This window comes from Thermobia domestica, chromosome 12, assembly GCF_964235325.1.
Source record: "Thermobia domestica chromosome 12, izTheDome1.hap1.1, whole genome shotgun sequence".
In the NCBI taxonomy this organism is placed as follows: Eukaryota; Metazoa; Arthropoda; class Insecta; order Zygentoma; family Lepismatidae; genus Thermobia; species Thermobia domestica.
In genome coordinates, this window is record NC_137465.1 from 205388000 (window position 1) to 205408162 (window position 20163).

At 36.6% G+C, this 20163-nt stretch overlaps 1 protein-coding gene across 2 annotated transcripts in view; it reads left to right on the plus strand.

The window, feature by feature from the left end:
• LOC145666969 (uncharacterized) overlaps positions 1 to 18250 on the plus strand; it is a 66142-nt gene extending 47892 nt beyond the window's left edge. For both annotated transcript variants that reach the window (XM_081734611.1, XM_081734612.1), the window contains exons 3-4: positions 4475 to 4595; positions 17971 to 18250. In XM_081734611.1, coding sequence (XP_081590737.1) covers positions 4475 to 4595; positions 17971 to 18091 — 242 coding nt within the window. In that variant the 3' untranslated portion in view covers positions 18092 to 18250. The remainder of the gene's footprint in view (positions 1 to 4474; positions 4596 to 17970) is intronic.
• Positions 18251 to 20163: the final 1913 nt, after the last annotated feature.

Sequence of the window (20163 nt, forward strand, 5' to 3'; positions counted from 1 at the left end):
TACTTTTTAGCACTTCCGTGTCAATGTTTGTTTTCGACTATACGTCGTGGACAAAACTACTTGAAATAATACATTTTCTAGCGTTACTATTTCTCATACATATATTTACTTTGAATGTAGCTCATGTACGGTCACTACACTTAGCTTTAGTGTCTACAACATCCATCAACTTCGTATCCCGTGAAATAAACCTATAAAACGAAGCTTCTCCGTCTTTATGTAGAGTTATAATTCAAATGGCACGTAATAGCACTGTGAAAGTTACACAATTGTTTTGCTGAAGTGTTCACTCTTAAGTTGTCGAAATAAATATTTGCCCCTAACTGCCCCTTTTCCTTATATTTCTTTGCAAATGCAACAATCCGCAGCTATAATGATGGCTTCCGTGACACGGCGGGAGCTGTTCGACTTGCTACAGAACAACATAGAAACCAAGAGTACACTTGCAACTTGTGTCTACAAGAAACTAGAAACAGACGATGCTGCAGAGAACATACTGAGTTGTGGTGCGTATGTGGTTGTGTGGACATTCTTCAATGATTTTAGCAAGCAGTGGAAGAAATGTTCCAGAACGAAAGACCGAATTTTCAAGGTGTATAATGACTGGCTTGATAAACTATTAAAATTTGCCCCAAAAGTGAGTGCTTTGTTCGAATGTTCACATCTGGTCTATCAGCATGAAAGATTAAAAGGTCGAAAAAACTATTTGGGCAATGTATAGAGAGATGAAAGTAATTGAAAGTGAAGGTGTTAGTAAAATCAGACAACCAGGAAGAAATACTGTACACTGCAAAATATTCTCTCCAAACTTGGGGTCAGTGGGACACAACTCCCATTGTAAAAATGATTACAGAAACCAGCCCTCGGAGAGCCACAAAGACTAAAATATCTTATAGATCCTCTATGCTTCTTCCAGTGCCATACACAGAAGAGGAATGGCGAACTTTATCTGCAAGTAGGGTTGTGATGGTAGTACTGGACACAACGAATACAGGTATTCACAGATACTATTGCTTAAAGTAACTCTGACATACTTCTAATCTCAATGGTACCGTTGCAGCTTTATTGTGACCAAGAATGTAACAAAAGGCTGATATTGAGGCGCAACCCACGCCCTTCGTCGACAAAATTATGTTGTCCAATCAAACTAATGTACAAGGAGCAGACAAAAGAATTAGCAAGACAAGAAATACACATCATTGAAGGACAGGTATCAGAACTTCAACCAACAACAGTGTCCGTGAATGAAATAGATGTATGTGTGGTGACGCACATGATTACGACAATGGTGGATGGAAAGATATGCAATACTTTGACACTCTTTCGCAATATTGATGTGTGTGCGGAACTAAGCCATTTAAAATGAACAATTTGGACTTGGCAAACAAGCAAACGGAACATGGCCCGCGAAAATATCGTTTTGACCTATCTGTTGCATGCCTGGATACGATTTTTTGAATATCCACATTTCACACAGTCTTGAGATGAGAAAATGGCAAATGAGAAGGTTACCTGACATTAATGCCTATGAAACATAGGAATATGATGTTACCCAATGCTTACGTCAAATGACGGATTTGCTCGTCGATAAACTGAAACCGAGAGGTAGCGGGTTCATGAATGACGGTAACACAACTCCGTGGGTTTTTTCTTTGTGTGTCGGTGACTTACAAACGTTTGTTTCCGAACATTTGTTTCCGAAAAAAAAATATACATACGTATATTGTAGTTACTTATCCGAAATGTAACGCGAAAAAGTAACGCAAACTAGGTACGTTACTTAAAAATTTGTAACGCGTTACCGTTACAGTTACTTTGGAAAAATGTAACGCGTTACCGTTACAGTTACTTTGGAAAAATGTAACGCGTTACCGTTACAGTTACTTTGGAAAAATGTAACGAGTTACTAGGAAACGTTACTTAAAAAGTAACGCGTTGTTTGCATTACGTTACTTCCCAAGACTGAATTTATCTACTACTGAGCCACTTCGGCTCCTCCATCTTATTTATAAATTAATATTATGGATAAAGTGGGGAAAGTCTTCATACACTCTCACTGTTGGACTGGGGGTATAGGACCCCGCAGAAGCCTCACTTGGACGGCCCCATCTTCCCTTCCCTACGCACCTTCTAATGAATACCGGCTTACTATTATTATTATTAGTAGTAGTAGTAGTAGTAGTAATAGTAGTAAAGTTTAACAGTCTTGTAAAACCTTTGCGGTGGGGTGTTATATATATATATAAAGCTGTCAGCTTCATTTACGCGTAGTAATAGAGCCCCAGGGTGGAACCTGTTCTGTTCCTTTATGGTGTTGCAATAACTTGTCAAACGACGAACAGGGGGCTCAGGGGCCCCAATACACATTTAGACGATATGATACTGGGGCTCCATTCTTCATACGTTGAAATATATTCTTCCTAGGCCACAAACAAAGGACCCCAAACAGGACTTTATAATACATTAGTTTTATTGCAATTCTCCATTCAATATTGGGACCACTGAACTCTGTGAACGGAACAAACTACAATGAGTAACTATGCTCGAACACAACAGACATATTTTATCTTACTTCCAATGCTTGTCAATATTATATACATATTTAAAGAGGGCCCCGGCACGGATCCCTGCCCTCCTGCCCTGGCCAGACCGAGGCTGTGTACGGAAGTAGCAGTGGAATAAGCAGTAATCCAACGGATCCCTGCCCTCCTGCCCTGGCCAGACCGAGGCTGTGTACGGAAGTAGCAGTGGAATAAGCAGTAATCCATGTAAGAATAAACTTATCTTCGTTCTCCTCTTCCGAATCTCTATCTTGGTTTATAAATACAAAAACATGTTAATTACGACCTTCAACGACCTTTTACAAGTTGCGCAATCATTAGTATTAGATACGCGTTGGTTCGAATTGCTTTTTCTTTCTATCATATCCCAGCAAAGGTGGTACATCTCGTGCTATGTGGATGACCAGTTAATACGCCATTAAATGGGTAGGATCGGGTGGTCGCTGCAGTTTAAATCTTAAGCTTCTTGACTTTCATCTCAGCGAATGTTTTAAATCCTTTGTGTACTAGGTGAAAATTGACAATTCGCTTCATGTTAATTGACATATTCTGGACCCTATGCTGCTGGGATTCACAGCTGCTGGGATGAAATTAGAGGACTGAAAAAAAATAAAAAGACAGACATTGGGTGCTCAGCAACAGAAAGCATGTAATGTAGGACATTTCCTTACTTTTACAATTAATAACTCCCATATAAATAAATTTATATCAAAAATTACTTATGATTTCCGATTGAAAAATATATATATATCGCATAAGCCCACTATTTAAAATGTTCAAACTGAATCCAGGCTTATAGATTTCAAAATGACTCATGTGATTTTGCTACATCCTCTCTGGTGAACCTTATTTCATTACTCCACCACCCAAGATATAGTTCCATTCCTTGAACCGATTTGAAATTACGAGAGTGTATCCTGCCCTGAATACCCCTGAAGCTCTTTCGTGGCTAAGCGGTTAGCGTACGCGCCTTTGGTGCGGGAGACCTGGGTTCAATTCCCGGCGGGAGCTCAAGTGGTTCGGAGTCCACGTTAATCAGTAGGTCCACGTCTCATATAGCCTCGCTGCTGAACGGGACGTTAAACTCAAAATCAACTCAACTCAACCTGAATACCCCTACACAACTTAACCCTTTCGGGACTGGTTTGGCGATCCTTTACGATAGCAAAAGGAAAGAAACGACTTGGAATGACTTATTTGACAAATTAAATGCAAATAGAGCTTATAAAGTACATCCTTTCTCTACGTCCAGATATTGTGTGTATATGTCATTTTGTATATATACCACACTCGTACACAATGGAATGATCGGCTGTGTTGCCACAGTCGTCTCTAAAGGGTTAAGATCGATTAAAATCCGTAGCCATTGCTGTGCTTTTAATGATACTATACTTAGTTCATACCAATTATTTGGTTCTCTTTCTACTCTTATTTAGACTAATAACCAAGTAGCAAGAAAGTTTTCGGCCAGTTGGCGCGTGCTTGGCTTTTAGCTTTCAGCGCTTGCACTTTTAACGCGTGATTTGATACAACCTACCTTTGGTTGTACTTGGAAGCGATGCTTTAGACCCTTCGCAGAGCATCATAGCATGACTGGCCGTTCATTGGCAATTGACTTGCCTTCAGCGTAAAACGCTTATATCAAGCTTGCATGGAACACTGAATACAAGGTTTCTTCCATGTAACTTCGTTACTGGAATCCAGCTTGTGCACACTTTCCAATCGAGGTGGATACAAGCTTGGCCAACTTGCAATGCAAGCTTACGGCAAGCGGTTTGCAAGTTGTTTTTTGGCACTAGGGAATGATTTAGGGATTAGTAAGTCGAATAGTTTTTATTGTTTGTTACAACTAAAGACGATATATTACTATGATCTTTGTGGTACATTACAATGTTCTTTATGTTTGTATTCAGTTACAGATCCCGAGATGAAGCCCACCAGCACGGCAAGCTACTCGCATTTATTGCAGAGGTTGCGCTGGGGCTACTTGAAACACATTAAGAGAGAAGTGAAGAAGCTGGAAGATCTGGAAAGGTTGGTTTATACCAAAGTATAAACATTCTAATTTATACATTCTTATAATTATTAACTGATTACTCATTATGAGCATCTTCTCCGGTAACTTTTTAGTTTCTAAGGAGCTCACTTTATGGAACAAAAGCTCCTTCATATATTTACCCTGTGTGTCCGTCCGTCTGAGGGACAAGAAATGTCTGTCCGAAGACAAAACATTTCAAGGCTAGTTGATGGATCACCATTAATGTTGTCCAGGATCAAAAATTAAAAACAGAGTCCATTGATAGTAGTGATATTCAAGCAAAAGAGGTTTTAGGGTTGATAGATAAATGAAATGAAATGAAATCTTTAAGTTTCACGTCCCACAGTTATGCCGGTTAGGCTAAAAGAAACGGTGATTATGAGAGATGAGTGAAATGGTGGAATGAAGAAAGTGGAAGGAAACGGGATAGCCCCGAGAAAACCCACGAGCACGGTGTTTGTCTACCACAAAGTCCACACGGCGCGAGCTGGGTTCGAACTAGGGACCCCAAGCACTGGAGGTGAACGCTCTACCACTGAGCCACCGCGCCCCCGGTTGATAGCTAAAGAGCAAAAACGATAACAGATAGCGAGAAGCGATATCTTAATCAATTTGTCATTCTTAGAATATGTGCCATCTTCTCTCGTGATTTATTCAAACCGGAAGTGGTAGGAATCAATGAATTCCGATTTTAACTTTGATTTCTATAGATATAATGGGTCACGAACTTCATAAACCAAACGAGGAAGAACCATAGGTAGTCAGACCCATGACCCACCAGATTCGGTGATCCGGACAGACTCATGATCCATGTGGTCAACTTATACGTGCCTGTGGCGTGGTAAACCCGAGTTTGATTCCCGGCGGATTCTCATGTGATTAGGTTCTCTCGTTAAATTGTAGGTCCACGTCTCATATAGCCTAGCTGCTGAACGGGACACTAAACTCAAATCGAAGTCCAAGTTCACGACAGACGCGTGACCTAGAGTGAAACGAATAAATCCATGACGCAGAGTGTCCCGGTACGACCCGAAGATGAAACGTCATCATACAAATCGGAAGTATGGTGAAGTTACTAATCCAATTCTCACAAATATGATTCTCTCCTCTCTCGTTGTCTTCTCACTAGATAGCTTATGTTCTCGTTTGTTGTTTACGTCTGTATATATCGAACAATGCACTGAAAGATAACTACCGGTACAAGCTTGTTTAGAGTGCAAACGCGCCAGAAACACAGAAACTGTAAGTTACCTGTTTTTCTTATCAAGGATTGTCAAAGTCAATCGACCTGTAAAACTTATCGTTCAGAATATAAAATGTACCGCTGAATCAAAAGTTTTTTGTTAATTCTTCTATATAGGTTATGTAGAAAAATTATGTATGGGAAAACGAATAAACATCACTAAAATTATATTCAAAATATAGTATCGTAAGAAATCTCACGCTGAAAATTAAACAAATATTTGTTTAAACTAGAGCAGTGAACATCATTAGTCGACTATAAAATTGTGCTGTTATGCTACACAGACAATATTTCGCCTTGTTTTGGATCATCGGGTCTGTCGGGTCAGTGTATGTCATTGGATCTGAGAATCGAGAACTAGACCCGGACAGAAGTCGTAACTCATGACCCATTCCTTCACTGATCTATAGAGCAAAAACGCTAACAAGCGTCCCAAAATACGTATCATCTTAATTCTTACCTCTCTACTAAACCGGAAATGATAAAAATCTACTACAACTTCCGGTTTCAATATTGATCTACAAAGAACAAAAACTACCAGAGGTAGGGGTTTTGTAGAATTGATTTAGCTTTTTAAGAACGGGTACCATCTCTGTTTTTCTATTCAAACCATTATGGCAGAAATCAACGACTTTCGGATTTAAAGTTGAACGCTATAAAGTAAAAACGGTAATAGTGAAAAGCGGCCTTCTGTAATCAATTAAGTGTCCTTTGAATATATTCAATCTCCAGTCTAATTTCTGTACTAAAACCGGAAATGATAGAAATCTACTACTACTTCCGGTTTCAATATTAATTTGAGAAAGTATCAAGCCACCCAAAGTAAATTCTTTCACATGGTGATACTGGGGAGCTCCTTCTTGGCTAAACAGTTAGCGTACGCGTCTTTGGGATGGGAGACCCGCATTCGATTCCCAGCGGGAGCTCATGTTGTTCAGATTCCACGTTAATCAGTAGGTCCCGTCTCGTGTAGCCTCGCTGCTGAAACGGATTTTAAACTGAAAATCAACTCAACTCATCAACGTGGTAGTACTGCTACTTACTCGCAAATACAAGTAACCTTTTATAGATAGCTTTTTAAGGAGTAGATTAAATTATGTTCAGAAAAAAGAAATGAAATGAAATATCTAGTTGAATGTGGAATCAAGAAAGTTGGGGGAAATGGGAGAACCCCGAGGAAACCCAAGCACACGGTATTTGTCCACCACAAACTCACTTGGCGCAAGCTGGGATCGAACCAGGGATCCTACGCACCAAAGGTGAACTCTCTACCTTTTTTGTGTTAAAAATTCGCCACAACCGGGATATTACCATCTCACGTACTTTCGATGATTCCCCATCACGACAGGGACGCGAACACAGAAATATGGAGGACAGTTAAAATTCCGACCATGCTCTTCAGAGGGATTTGAACCCCAAATGTGCTTCACGTCTCAATCGTCGACCTAACGCCTCAGTCTACTCGGCTATACCCACCGGTAAGGACGCCCATGTTGTGGTTTCCAAGGGGGGGGGCAAATATAAGCGAGGTTTCAAATATAGTTTCAAATTTTGCTATAACTAATGTAAAAATTCTATTGGGCTTTCGATATTCCCAAGTACTATTTCCTCTTAGGGGGCGAGCGCCCCACCTTGCTCCCCTGATGGGCGCCCTTGCCCACCAGCTACCGCTGAGCTACCACAGCCCTGTAAATGCTCAGACTTCCTTGGAGTGTTAGCAACACCAAGGTTACATGTCTCTTGTGCAACTGCAGCTAAACATGACACAATACACGTACCATATATCTCCACCAGGTATCTAACCCGATATTCCTGCACAAAAAGTGAAAACGCTAACATTTGTTAGGCGCAAGTTATTCGAGATAACTTTAAGATAAAAGGAACGTAATATTACCCAACATTGGAAAACTGCACTGAAAATTATTTATTAGTTCGAAGTTGGTCCTAAATCATCTGGTCAATCCTAAATTGAATAGACCTAACGAGTAAAAAAAATCGTGAAAGAATATATCTCTTTCCATAACACTTGTGTTAGTGTCCATGCACTGTCACTAAAGCTTTTGCGACAGGCTATCGCAACCGACCTTAAGATCTGGTGACTCCTTCAATATAAACTGAGTCCCCCAATGATTTATATGGTTATGTAACTTTGTTATACAATGTTGTACAGTAAGGGACACTTCTGGATGGTACACTTTTGCCGTAAATTTCCATATGAGTGTACCATCCAGAAGTGTCCCTTACTGTACATGTTAATATTGAACATGTAAATCTGTGTGTGAATGGAAACACAACGAAAACAAATGTATATAAGTTAGAATGGCACTATCTCTAATTTTGTTTATAACCTATGGGTCTACTTTAAGTATTCTTTCTAGATCCTATCTTACTAACAGGTCTTGTTGCCATTCATATGGGGTAAGGTGCAACTAATAACATTAATAACATTTATACCTTAAGAAGATAGGTGCTTCGGTACTATGGTGTGGTGAGCCATCTACTGTTTTGTCCTTCTCTTATTGTAACAGTACGAAAGAGATGTTTTGGGATGTATTCTGCATCTGTTGAAAATTTAAAAATAAGATAATTTATTTCTTTGCATTATATTGTAATGTTTTTACTTAATTTATCATGTTTTAGTTGGGAAAGATAGTACAATTGATATTTAATGTAGATATTAAAAGCGATTTGAATATATTTGTCTATTTTATTTCTCAACTTGTTTATTAAAATATTCGTTTGACAAATAGTATGATATAGCTGATTCTTGTGTAAAGACGTTCTTTATAAGAATACTCTCTATTAAATGTAGTTTGCTTGTATGTTTACGATGTTTTTGAAATGTTTTCAAAATGTATTTAGAAATATTGTTGTTCGTATTAAGCTAATATTATGCAGTTTAGAACAAGCTAACATTATTTTTATATTTTATGTGTTAACCTTCCGGTGTAATGAATTTGTGAGTAATTTCTTTTGCATAAGATGAAAATTTCATGATTGTAATTGAATCATTGAGTTCGAAAACCAGTCATCTCTATCGAAACTAATTTTACAGGAGAGACAGAAAACTAAATTAGTCAATATGCATCTTACATATAGAGCTGTTTTCATTTTTTGGCCGTAGAATATGGCTGTTTACATAATATTCCAACACTTTGTTGTAATAATAACCCATTTTGTTTCATTAACAAAAAATAAATAAATAAATAAATAAATAAATAAATAAAAATAAAAATTGGAGACGACTTGTTTTCGTACAAAACAGGAAAATATGCTTTACATTAATATTAAACAAATAAAAATATTATTCATTCTTTATCTACAGCTTGAAATAAACGTTCCACATACGCTACAGATTATATAAATATGGTTTTGTCTCTCGCTGTAATAGTATTAACAGTAAACGAATAGCTAAATTAAGTCTATAAGGTCAGATATCCTTTTGAATCATGCTTATAACAAGTAGCAAACTAAGAGTGTAGTTATGACCCCCTCTTCGGAATTATGACAATTTGTTGTAGACTTATTTTAAACAGAGCAAACCTGAATGTGCATAAACCACCAATAAAATGACACCTCAACTTCACCAGGAATTGAGCTTTTGTAACTAAAACTGCATAATTAGGCACTTGAAATTGCTGTTTCTCATTTCTTGTTTTTTGATAGGAATTTGTTGATAATACAGTTTCTTATACTCTGGCAATCAGCTTTTGAAATCAAGTATCATATTTGTTGTCATCTCCTCTACAATGAACTTCTGTAATGTGGATGATGATTCTATCAGTGTGGCATATTGTTGAGAAATGTATATACGGTCTTCCCTTTGAATTTTTCTGTACACAACCCCAAAATCACGGTCACAAGGGTTGACTAAATGCCCACGTAGTGGAAGAAAGTGATGAATAGCTTCAAACTGTCCAGGCAAAAACATTAAAAATCTCACGACTGTATGATTTCAATTCTATCGAATGTGGTGAAATCTGGTAGCATATTTCAAGTTTAGTTCGAGAACAAGTTATCTCCAGGATATCGCATGTTTTCGGACTAAATGGAGATTTCGATGTACAATATCTTCTATAACCAGTGGGGGGAGATTACTTATTTTCAAACTAAATGCGTGTCTAAATCAGTTGAGCTGGAAAGTGCAATAATCTCAATTTGCTAAAAATGTGGAAATGACTGGTTTTAGAACTCGTCGATTCAATTGTCTTTTATTACGGACCATTGATATTTTATTTGCGTGAAAAAAGATAAGAAAAGTTATAATATTTCAAAAGTCGTTTCAAAGAGAATTTTTCAGTTTGCAATTTATTTTTATTTTGTGTTCCTTTAGTTGTAAAGATTTCGATATGTCTATGAGTAGAGGCAAACGCATATCGTAATAGTACAGCATATCATGGAAGGTGTGTTTAGTAAAATCCATATTTATTTATGTACTTACTTATTTATTTTTATCATTTTACTTGAATTAGTTTCTAAACCTTGATGAAGAAGCTTAGTTGTAAAAAGTAATATTGTTTAGTAAAATCCATATTTACTTTATTGTTCATTTCACTTGAATTAGTTTGTAAATCTTGGGGAAAATTTTAGTTTTAAAAAGTAATATTGTTTAGGAAAATCCATAATTATTTTCTTGTTCATTTTACTTGAATTAGTTTGTAAGCCTTGGTGAAGAAGATTGTTTGTAAAAAGTAATATTGTTTAGTAAAATCCATATTTATTTTATTGTTCATTTTACTTGAATTAGTTTGTAAACCTTGGTGAAGAAGATTAGTTGTAAAAAGTAATATTGTTAAATGAAATCCATATTTATTTTTTTGTTCATTTTACTTGAATTAGTTTGTAAACCTTGGTGAAGAAGATTAGTTGTAAAAAGTAATATTGTTTAGTGAAATCCATATTTATTTTATTGTTCATTTTATTTGAATTAGTTTGTAAACTTTGGTGAAGAACATTAGTTGTAAAAAGTAATATTGTTTAGTGAAATCCATATTTATTTTATTGTTCATTTTACTTGAATTAGTTTGTAAACCTTGGTGAAGAACATTAGTTGCAAAAAGTAATATTGTTTAGTAAAATCCATATTTATTTTATTGCTCATTTTACTTGAATTAGTTTGTAAACCTTGGTGAAGAAGTTTAGTTGTAAAAAATGAAATCAACTATCATATAAATTAAAATACGTTTATCAGCACCGAATATATAAACATCCGTCTCATTTTTCATCGAAATAGATTTTACGTTTTTGTTTACGTTTCTTTCGAGTGCAAGAAAATTTTCATCTGATGATGTAATCACCTGGCGAAAGTTCTTAATGAATTTTTGCGTATGGAATTTGTGAATGATGTCTTGTTCTTGTGTGAAGTTGCAAGTAATGTTCCATAAACTCTAGAGGAGATTAATCAACTATGTTCAAAATATTGTATGGAACTAGTTCAATAAATGGTGAATTTATTTTGTCCACCGAAGCAAAGTGATTATCCTTCATAACTTTTTTTAAAAATTTTAGTGCAGTGTAAATGGAAAATTGTACACGAATCTTGGATGATTACTCAAAATAATTGGTGCGTATTCTAGCTCGCAGTGTGATAATGTAGCTGGTCTGTCTTTTATCCAAATTTCTTTACCTTGTGGAACAGTGATTTTGTAAATATTAACTACTTCTCTTTAATGTGTTTGGACGAGTTTTTCCATGTTAGTGTTCTGTTTCCTACTAGTTTGCCATCTGTTGGCGTTGAGATTAAACATTAGAACAAGAAGAATAAGAAAGGAGATGATTGAAGCTTTTCATTAGTGCGTTTGTGTTTGTGAACAATTGTTCTGGAACTGAAAAAACTACAATGTCATGCAGGAAGAAATAAAGTATTGCATACACAATAGACTCGGTTCAGGTGTATTTCTATTTACTTAAATAGTGTACTAAAAATCAGTGCAATACCGTATGTTACTGGGAAGTGTAAAAAGTTTGCTTCAAAAAGTATCGATAACTTTGATATTTTAGGAGTAAAATCCTTTCTTTGAGTGATGACGCATCGGATAAAGGAACAGTGCTTTCGAGGAACGTCTATAGAGAGACTAGCCACGACGTCACAAAAATTGGCGAAGGATTCTTGCCTGGACTTAGCTGAGAGGTGAACTCATAGAATCTCGGCTCAGATTAAACAATGGTACATGACTGCACAAGACAGAGAAGCTTCAAAGGAGTGATGGACATTTCGTAAAAAGTTTATGAATCGTTGAAAAATGTATTTCGCATCGATTTTTCGTGTGTTTCGTGCGCAATGTCAGTGGATTTGACAGATATGGACAGATTTACTAACTTTTCTAGGAATGAACAATCATTGAAATATTGACATTTGCTACTGAAACATAAATGTGTGTTGCAACCGGTTTCTGGTACACATAACTAAAAATTAAATTAGTAAAAAAGTCATGCAATTTTAATTTACATTATGTTCATGTTGGATGTTTTCTAGTTAGGATAGTTATGTGCTTGAAAGTAAATACTTGATGTTGGCGCACAGGAAGGACAGTGCAATTATAATTTTCCTTTCTGGTCTCCCCCTTAATAGACTAGCTTGCAGTTATTTCATTCCGCACTCTGGATTTATGGAATTAGATTATCCTACCTGTTGGACACCGCACCTGGAAAATCTGCGTGGTTTATGTGCCCTTATCATTCCTCCTTTCTAATACGGTTTTCGACAAACTATATTGAAGGTGCGGTACAGAGCTGAGCTTAGCAGGTGTTCCCGGTGTTGTAATTGTTGTATACCCTTAACCCTGAGATGGATGAGTCCAATACCGTAATAGGCGTTAAGGCCGGAAATGGTATTGTTATAGCAATGAAAAACGAAATAGCAGAAACTGTAACCAAGGAGGAACGCTGTAGTGACTACTTGATGTTCGTAAAGTTAAGTGCAAAACCAGTGGATATTGTGATAAATCAAGTGTATATTCCAACAGCCGATCATGATCACAATGAACGTCCCCTTACCCCATCAGATGAACCCGAAGTGTTCCGGAGTGTCCCGTTATACATATTCTACTCTAGCTTTCAAGGTATCTGAACCTAAGTTTTATCAAACTCATGTGGGGCACAGTGGGACGGAGTCTAAACACCAGCGCCTCTGGAAATTATGTCTCTCAAGTCACACTAGCCTACATCATCCGAACAGCTATGCATCCAAACAGTTGTGTAGTCACTTTTCGCAGTTACATATTCTGTTAAGACGAGTAATGTAATGCACTATGGGCACAATATGAGGAACCTACCATTGCCATCTTATGAACTGAATTCCTACTGGATGTTCTTGAATACGGGTGTTCCCGTGTAGTTCTATAGTTCTCATAACTTCATTTTTTAGTTACTAAAGCATCAACCAGGACCGGCGATTAGGGGGCCGAAAGGGGGCAGTTGGCCCCCACTTTTTTAAAGTGACCCTTCAATGTATACATAGGGTGGCCCAAAAGTAGGTATACATCTTTTCATTGATCAAGTATAACTTTCTAATTTATGGATTTACTTGCTTCGACTGTTCCGGGATTAAGTTATAAGTAAAAAGACGTTAAGAATAAATAATAAAGAAACTAGGTTTACCTGTTTGATAACAATAAGAAACGATATAAAATACAGTGAGCTGATCAGTACGGGACTGTATACCTACTTTTGGGCCACTCTGTAGTTTTATTTGGAAATGTAAAGTTTTGTATGTATTACTGGTTCATGGGGAAAAAATGGTGGCATATAATATTTACCGTTGCGTGAGTACGTATTGGTTATTTGTCTTCTTGTGGAGTTAAGAAAATCACAGGAATTGCGTTTAAATTGCAATTCAAAGCAATTAATATTGCAATTGTGTATTTCTTTAAATGTGGGAGCATATGCTTGTAGTATTTATTGTCTTTCATTTTCTAAGAGTAATAACATATATTTAATGCCATTTGTGGAATTAAAAATGTAAGTTGTTCATTAATCCCCAGTTTCAATATAACTTCTACAAAACAAACCTCATTATTCATTACTATGATTAATTTTATCCTTTCTTTTTATTTGTTTTGCAAATTTGTTATTAAATAATCTGATAATACAATTTTCCAGACAGAATTTTAAGATATTCATGAGCAAGGAATCAGATCTCTTCTTACACGTTATTTAAGAGTACAAAGGGCTAGTATCTATTTCCGTTGCTCTTGTCAATTTACATAATAAAGTATGAAATACAATATACCGTATTTTAACCGAAAAAGATAGTATTCTATTAGTTATACAACTTTTCGTCAAATAAAGTGTTAGAAACAACCAGGAAAACTAACGTTGATGTACAAGTATTCAGATCTTGTCTTGCTTTCCACCCCCCACTTTTAACATCCAATTGCCGCCATTGGTATCAACTCTTTGTGAGAAATCTTATGTTCACTCTCTCATTATTTAATTACAAATTTCGAATATTACTTTTCCTCTTCTTCTCCTATATTCTTAAAATAAGCAATAAGTATAGTAAGTATTTTTTTTTTTCATTCTTCATCTCGTAGTGTATTCTTGATCTTATCCCTTAGTATCGCACGTGAGTTGTGATTTCGTTTACTTCGTTTCCTTTTTAAATCCCAATGCCCACATTTTATTCTTTTTGTCATACAACTCAATGTATTCTTTGCATTATCTCAAGCTGCATTTCGCTCATTAAGACTCATTTCCATACTTAATTTCTATATTGTCGTAGCCGGTTTTCCTTGTTACCTCTGTGTTTGCGTTGAATTTACCTCCATTTACGTTCCTCTATTCTTCCTCTGGTCACCATTACGTCTGTTGTATTATTCCCCATCTTTATTGATTTTCCTTCTTAATACGCATTCAAGTTTATACAGTATACGTTATTTTAAGTTCTTCATCTAACTTTGTTTCCATGCTTATCTTTCCCTAGGTTTCAAATGTTTCTTCTAATATCCATGCTTATCAGTTGTGCTACCTTCATGATACCGAACTTAAGTCACGAACTTCAAAATACTCCCGTAACTAGCTAGTTCCTATATCTACTCTCTCCCGACTCATATTTTTTCGTCCAAATTTCAAACAAATCTGTTTTTAATTTCAAACAAATCTTTCGGATCTTTAAACTTTTTAGTATCAAACTTGTTGTCTCCTACTTTTCCTGCTAAATATACGAAGGAGGATCAGAAACTAAGGTTACAATGCCAATTTTTATGAGTTTCGTCTGTTATAGAGGAATGAAGAATGTGTGGTAATTTAATACATGGAGTTGGCAACTGTGCAGAGTTTCAACCAAACGCCACTTACGGCGCTAGTTGTATGTAAACACAAATGGCAGCTCCTTTGGAAGTCCGCTCAGTTATTTGATTTCTGTGGGCGTGACGTAACCGCGGCTGAAATTCACAGGTAGCTGGGAGAGGTTTACAAAGAGACTATTGTCTTTCGTCAGTATGTCGCACAATGGTGTCGAAAGTTGGCAATTGGTAGAGAAAACATCACCGACGAGGAGCACAGTGACCGACCCAGCAGGGCATCAACAAATTTTAACACCACTGAGACATCATCAACCACCCTCCCTACAGCCCGGACCTCTCTCCAAGTGACTTTTACCTGTTCCTCGCAGTTGGAGGAGTACCTAGGAGGTCGTCACTTCTCTTCAGACAAGGAGGTGAAACATTTCATGGTTGAACACGCATGAGCAGGATTTTTATTAGAATGTAATCTTCAAAGATATCCCACGATGCAACAAATACCTCAACCGATATGGAGACTAATAACCAAATGTATGTACTATCTGTTGGCTGTATTGGTTGTATGAAATAATATATACATGTTTCACTGCAGGCTTTGTAATCTTACTTTGTGATCACTCCTCGTATTTTTCAATGGAATTTTACTTCAGTTAGCACAAGATTGTGATCTGACAACTTCTGTGTTTTTTGTTACTATTCGCGTTCAACAACTTTTTCTTGATATAGCTATTATCATATATGCTTTAATACTATGTATTAACTGCTATCTTTCTCTGCTTCTCTTATTTAATTTCATTATACTACCACTATACTCAGAATACAATTAATTCATAGAAATAAATTTCAAAAGTATATGCAGAGTGTTTCAAAACAATACCGACAATGTTCGGAAGTTGATTCCTGACACCAAGATAAGACCAACCTCGGTGCACAAATGCTCCCTTTCGGAGTTATAGGCTGCCGATAACATGAAAGAATTAAGTTTAAAGGTCCATAGCTCCAAAACTATGGGACCTGCCATAGTCGGATCAAGACTTCACTTAAGAACTAGTATGTGCCCTATCCAAATATCCAGGTTTCAGAATCTGGCGGTACTTCCGCAACAATTTTTATAGAGGGAGTTTGGCTACGAGCATATAATTTGAAGTATTCATCAATTACCTCTATAAATTTTTTTGCGATAGGGCACTCCTAAGTGGAGTCTTGACCCGAGTATAGTAGATCCCATAGTTTTGGAGCTATAAACTTTTAAATTTCATTTGTTTTTTCATGTGTTCGGTAGCCTATAACTCCGAAAGGAAGCATTTGTGCACCCAGGTTGATCTATACTTTTTGTCTTATCTTGGTGTCATGAATCCCCTCCCAAACGTTGTCGGTGTTGTTTTCAAACACCTTGTAAATACAACGTAATTGCTACTTCTTAACAACATACGTACGTAACATCCATGTGTCCCTTCTGGTTCCTTAATTCTTCAATAAAATACTTTCAGTCCTTATCCTATTTCTTCTTAACGCAACTCTTTTGTGGGGATGCGTCCCACTGTCACCCCGCCAGAGACGCCCGTGCCTCTGTCTGCGCATGTGAGTGGGCTTAAGTTTTTGCGGAAACAGTAAGTGGCCTCTTGACTAATGACAAGAATAAGAATGCACAATGAAACATGGGCGGCGATTAGGGGGGCAAAGAAGGGCAGTTGCCCCCGCACTTTTTTGAAGTAACCCATTAATGTATATAGTTTCATTTAGAAATCTAAAGTTTTTGTATGTATTACTGGTTCGTAGTAAAAATGGTGCCATATATTTGCCGTTCCGTGAGTACGTATTGGTTGTCTTCCCGTGGAGTAAAGAAAACTACAGGAATTGCGTTTTAGTTGCCACTGAAAATAACTCAAAATTTACCTATTGGAGCACAACAATTTCAGCATACTTTCACTTCTTACAAGGGCTCGATATGTTAGCCGCTTTGAAACTGAGAGAACATTTCGAAAAAAAAAAATTCTTTCACAAGTTATTCTTTAATTGCACAAAAATTGACAGTTCCTAAAATGTCTTTTCTTCTTTCTAAAATAAAGAAAACAAAAGCGTAATAAGAAACAACTTCTACATTTTCCATTGTTTTGTAGTGTAATATACGAGTGAAGTGATGTGTTAGGGGTGTACGAGTGTATATACAATTAAATTTAGTGAATTCAACATAATTCTAGGTTTTAGAATTATTTTGTATAACTGGAGTATGGAGTGATTCTAAGTATTGTTGTGTTTTGATGTGCTCCAAGAAAGAGAAAACTGCACCTAATGGCAACGAACATGTTTCGGGAAGTTGCAAAAGCAAATATTTCTTTAAATGTCGTAGCATATGCTTGTAGTATTTACTGTCTTTCATTTTCTAAGAGTAATAACATATATTTAATAGCATGTGTGGATTTAAAAATTAAGTTGTTCATTAATACCTGTTTCAATATGACTTTTGCAAAACAAGCATCATTATTCATTAGTATGATTAATATTATCCTTTCTATTTATTTGTTTTGCAAATTTGTTATTCAATAATCTCATCACACAGTTTTACAGTCAGGATTTTAAGATGTTCATGAGCAAGGAATGAAATCTCCTCTTACGCTTTCGTTGTTTAAGAGTGCAAAGGGCTAATACCTACTTGCGTTGCTCTTGTCAATTTACTTAATAAAATATGAAATAAGATATACGGTATTTTAACTGAAAAAGATATTATCCTATTAGTTATCAACCTTTTGTCATACAAAATGTTAGAAACAACCAGGAAAACTAAGATGTATATACAAATATTCAGATCATGTCTTTCCCCCTCCCCCACTTTTAACGTCCAACTGCCGCCACTGCAAAGAAATAATAGTATTTATTTATTTGTAGGTATCTGGACTCTTACAACCGACAGAAGAAGTTGGCGTCAATGTTTAAGAGAGTAAGTGGAGAGAAAGCATCAACGAATAGTTTACAACGAGCGCCATCATCTGGAGTACTGCCTCCGTGAGACGTTGTTTACATCTATATACATTGGTTTACACTTGTTTTTTAGGCCTTTACTTTACACTTATGGACTGAAAAGAAAATAATATTTTGTATTGAACATACATCTGTTTTTGAAGAAAATGAATATAACAAGTTGAAATATATATTTATATATGTTTACTATTCACTCTTTTCTTTGAAGATTATTGGAATCTCATTTATGTAATAGCATATCACAAACTCAAGGGTCCACCCACGGAGGGAGTCTGGACCTCTCTTTTAATACTTATGTTCTGTCTGCATCAGAGGCGTACTCGTGGGGCATCCATCCGATTCAAACCCTGGCAAATCTTAGTAGCTGAACAGACATTTGAACATTTTCTTAATAAACGTTCTTGAACAGAGGAATGATTGAGCTGAGTTGAGTTGATTTTGAGTTTAACGTCCCGTTCAGCAGCGAGGCTATATGAGACGTACTGATTAACGTGAAATCCGAACCACATGAGATCCCGCTGGGAATCGAATCCGGATCTCGCACGCCAATAGCGCATACGCTAACAGCTTAACCACGAAGGAGCTCTAGAGACATGATTGATGTGGCTTAAAGAGTTGACTCTATACTTCACCTCTACTCTTTCTTTCTTATATCATAAAAATAGCGTAGTTCTATCAGCTTTTCCTTGAGAGAACATTAATGGAAGTGCTTGAAAATTACATATACTTTTCTCGGATGTAAAATGGGCAATGAGAAATAGAACCAGCTCAATAGTACATAGACAAAGTGACTTGCAGTAGTAGACTCCTTATAGACTCCCTATATGTATACAGCCAGAATCTCTTGGTATGCTCCTGCACATACTTATAAGAACGAAGTATAAGCACCGTTTGACTTTAAATACAATAGATAGTGCATTGATCGGAGTTTTCAGTTTTTGAAGTGCCTAGCCAAGTCCTTTTTAGTCAACGAACAACTATGGCAGCTTGATAGTGCATGTTCAAGTAGACAATAACATTTCTATAACTTTCTAGAATGAACTTAGTTTTTCTTAATACAAGAAGTTTCCCACTTGCCCAGTAGCGGACCTAAGTAAAAACTGGGGGGGGGAGCCAGAACCCGACTAACATAGGTATATCATGAGCAGAGCTGGATTTAGATTTGGTGGGGCCCTAAGCTACTGAAAATAATGTGCCCTTTATGTGTCCAGATGAACATAGGACCCTACTTACAGAAATGAAGAAACTAGTGATATATTAGGAACAGGCTAGCAGAAGGGGTCCCATTACTTACATCATTGAGGCCTACACAAAAGAAGCACTGTTGCTATATGTAGATTTTACTTTATTTATTGTTTTTCTTATATTTTGGAAATGTGCATTCATTTCTTTTTTTAACTTTGGGGCTCCCAAGAGCGTGGGGCCCTAAGCTATAGCTTGTTTAGCTTATACGTAAATCCGGCACTGATCATGAGTTTCTATAAACTTTCAAAATATATATATAGTAGCTTTAATTATTTTTGTCACTCAAAAAAAACTTAGGGGCCTAGGCCCCCCGATTCCGAACTAAATCCGCCATTGCACTTGCCTCTTAATGTTGGTAAACACGTTAAAAGCTACGAGACGCAATTCGTCGTAGGCTCAACTCCGACTGAAGATCATTGGCGTTTAACACTGTTATTGAAGTTTCTGAATTAGTATGTCTGTAGTAGTGGACAGGAGCGTCGTTAGAAGAGCCTCCCATCGAATAATTTCGGTAGGTGAATCTACAATTTTATTTCGGAGAGTGATATTTTTTTATAATATATCATTTTCTTAGAATATTGTTTCTTATATTATAATCAAGCATTTTAAATACCCTTTTTTTTTCGTATTTCGGGCGGAAAGGGTATATTTATCCCATTCCCCGGGGTTTGTCGTGTATACTTCATGCTTATAAATATATTTCTTGTACCAAATTAAACCAAACCAAACCATAATATTGAGTTTAAAAGAAAGAAACTTGTGAGTGTGAAGTGTAACTACTGCCGTGCTGTAGAAAATCAGCTCCCGGAGCGAGAATATACGACAGCGCCCCTATACATGTGAGGTCGATAGACC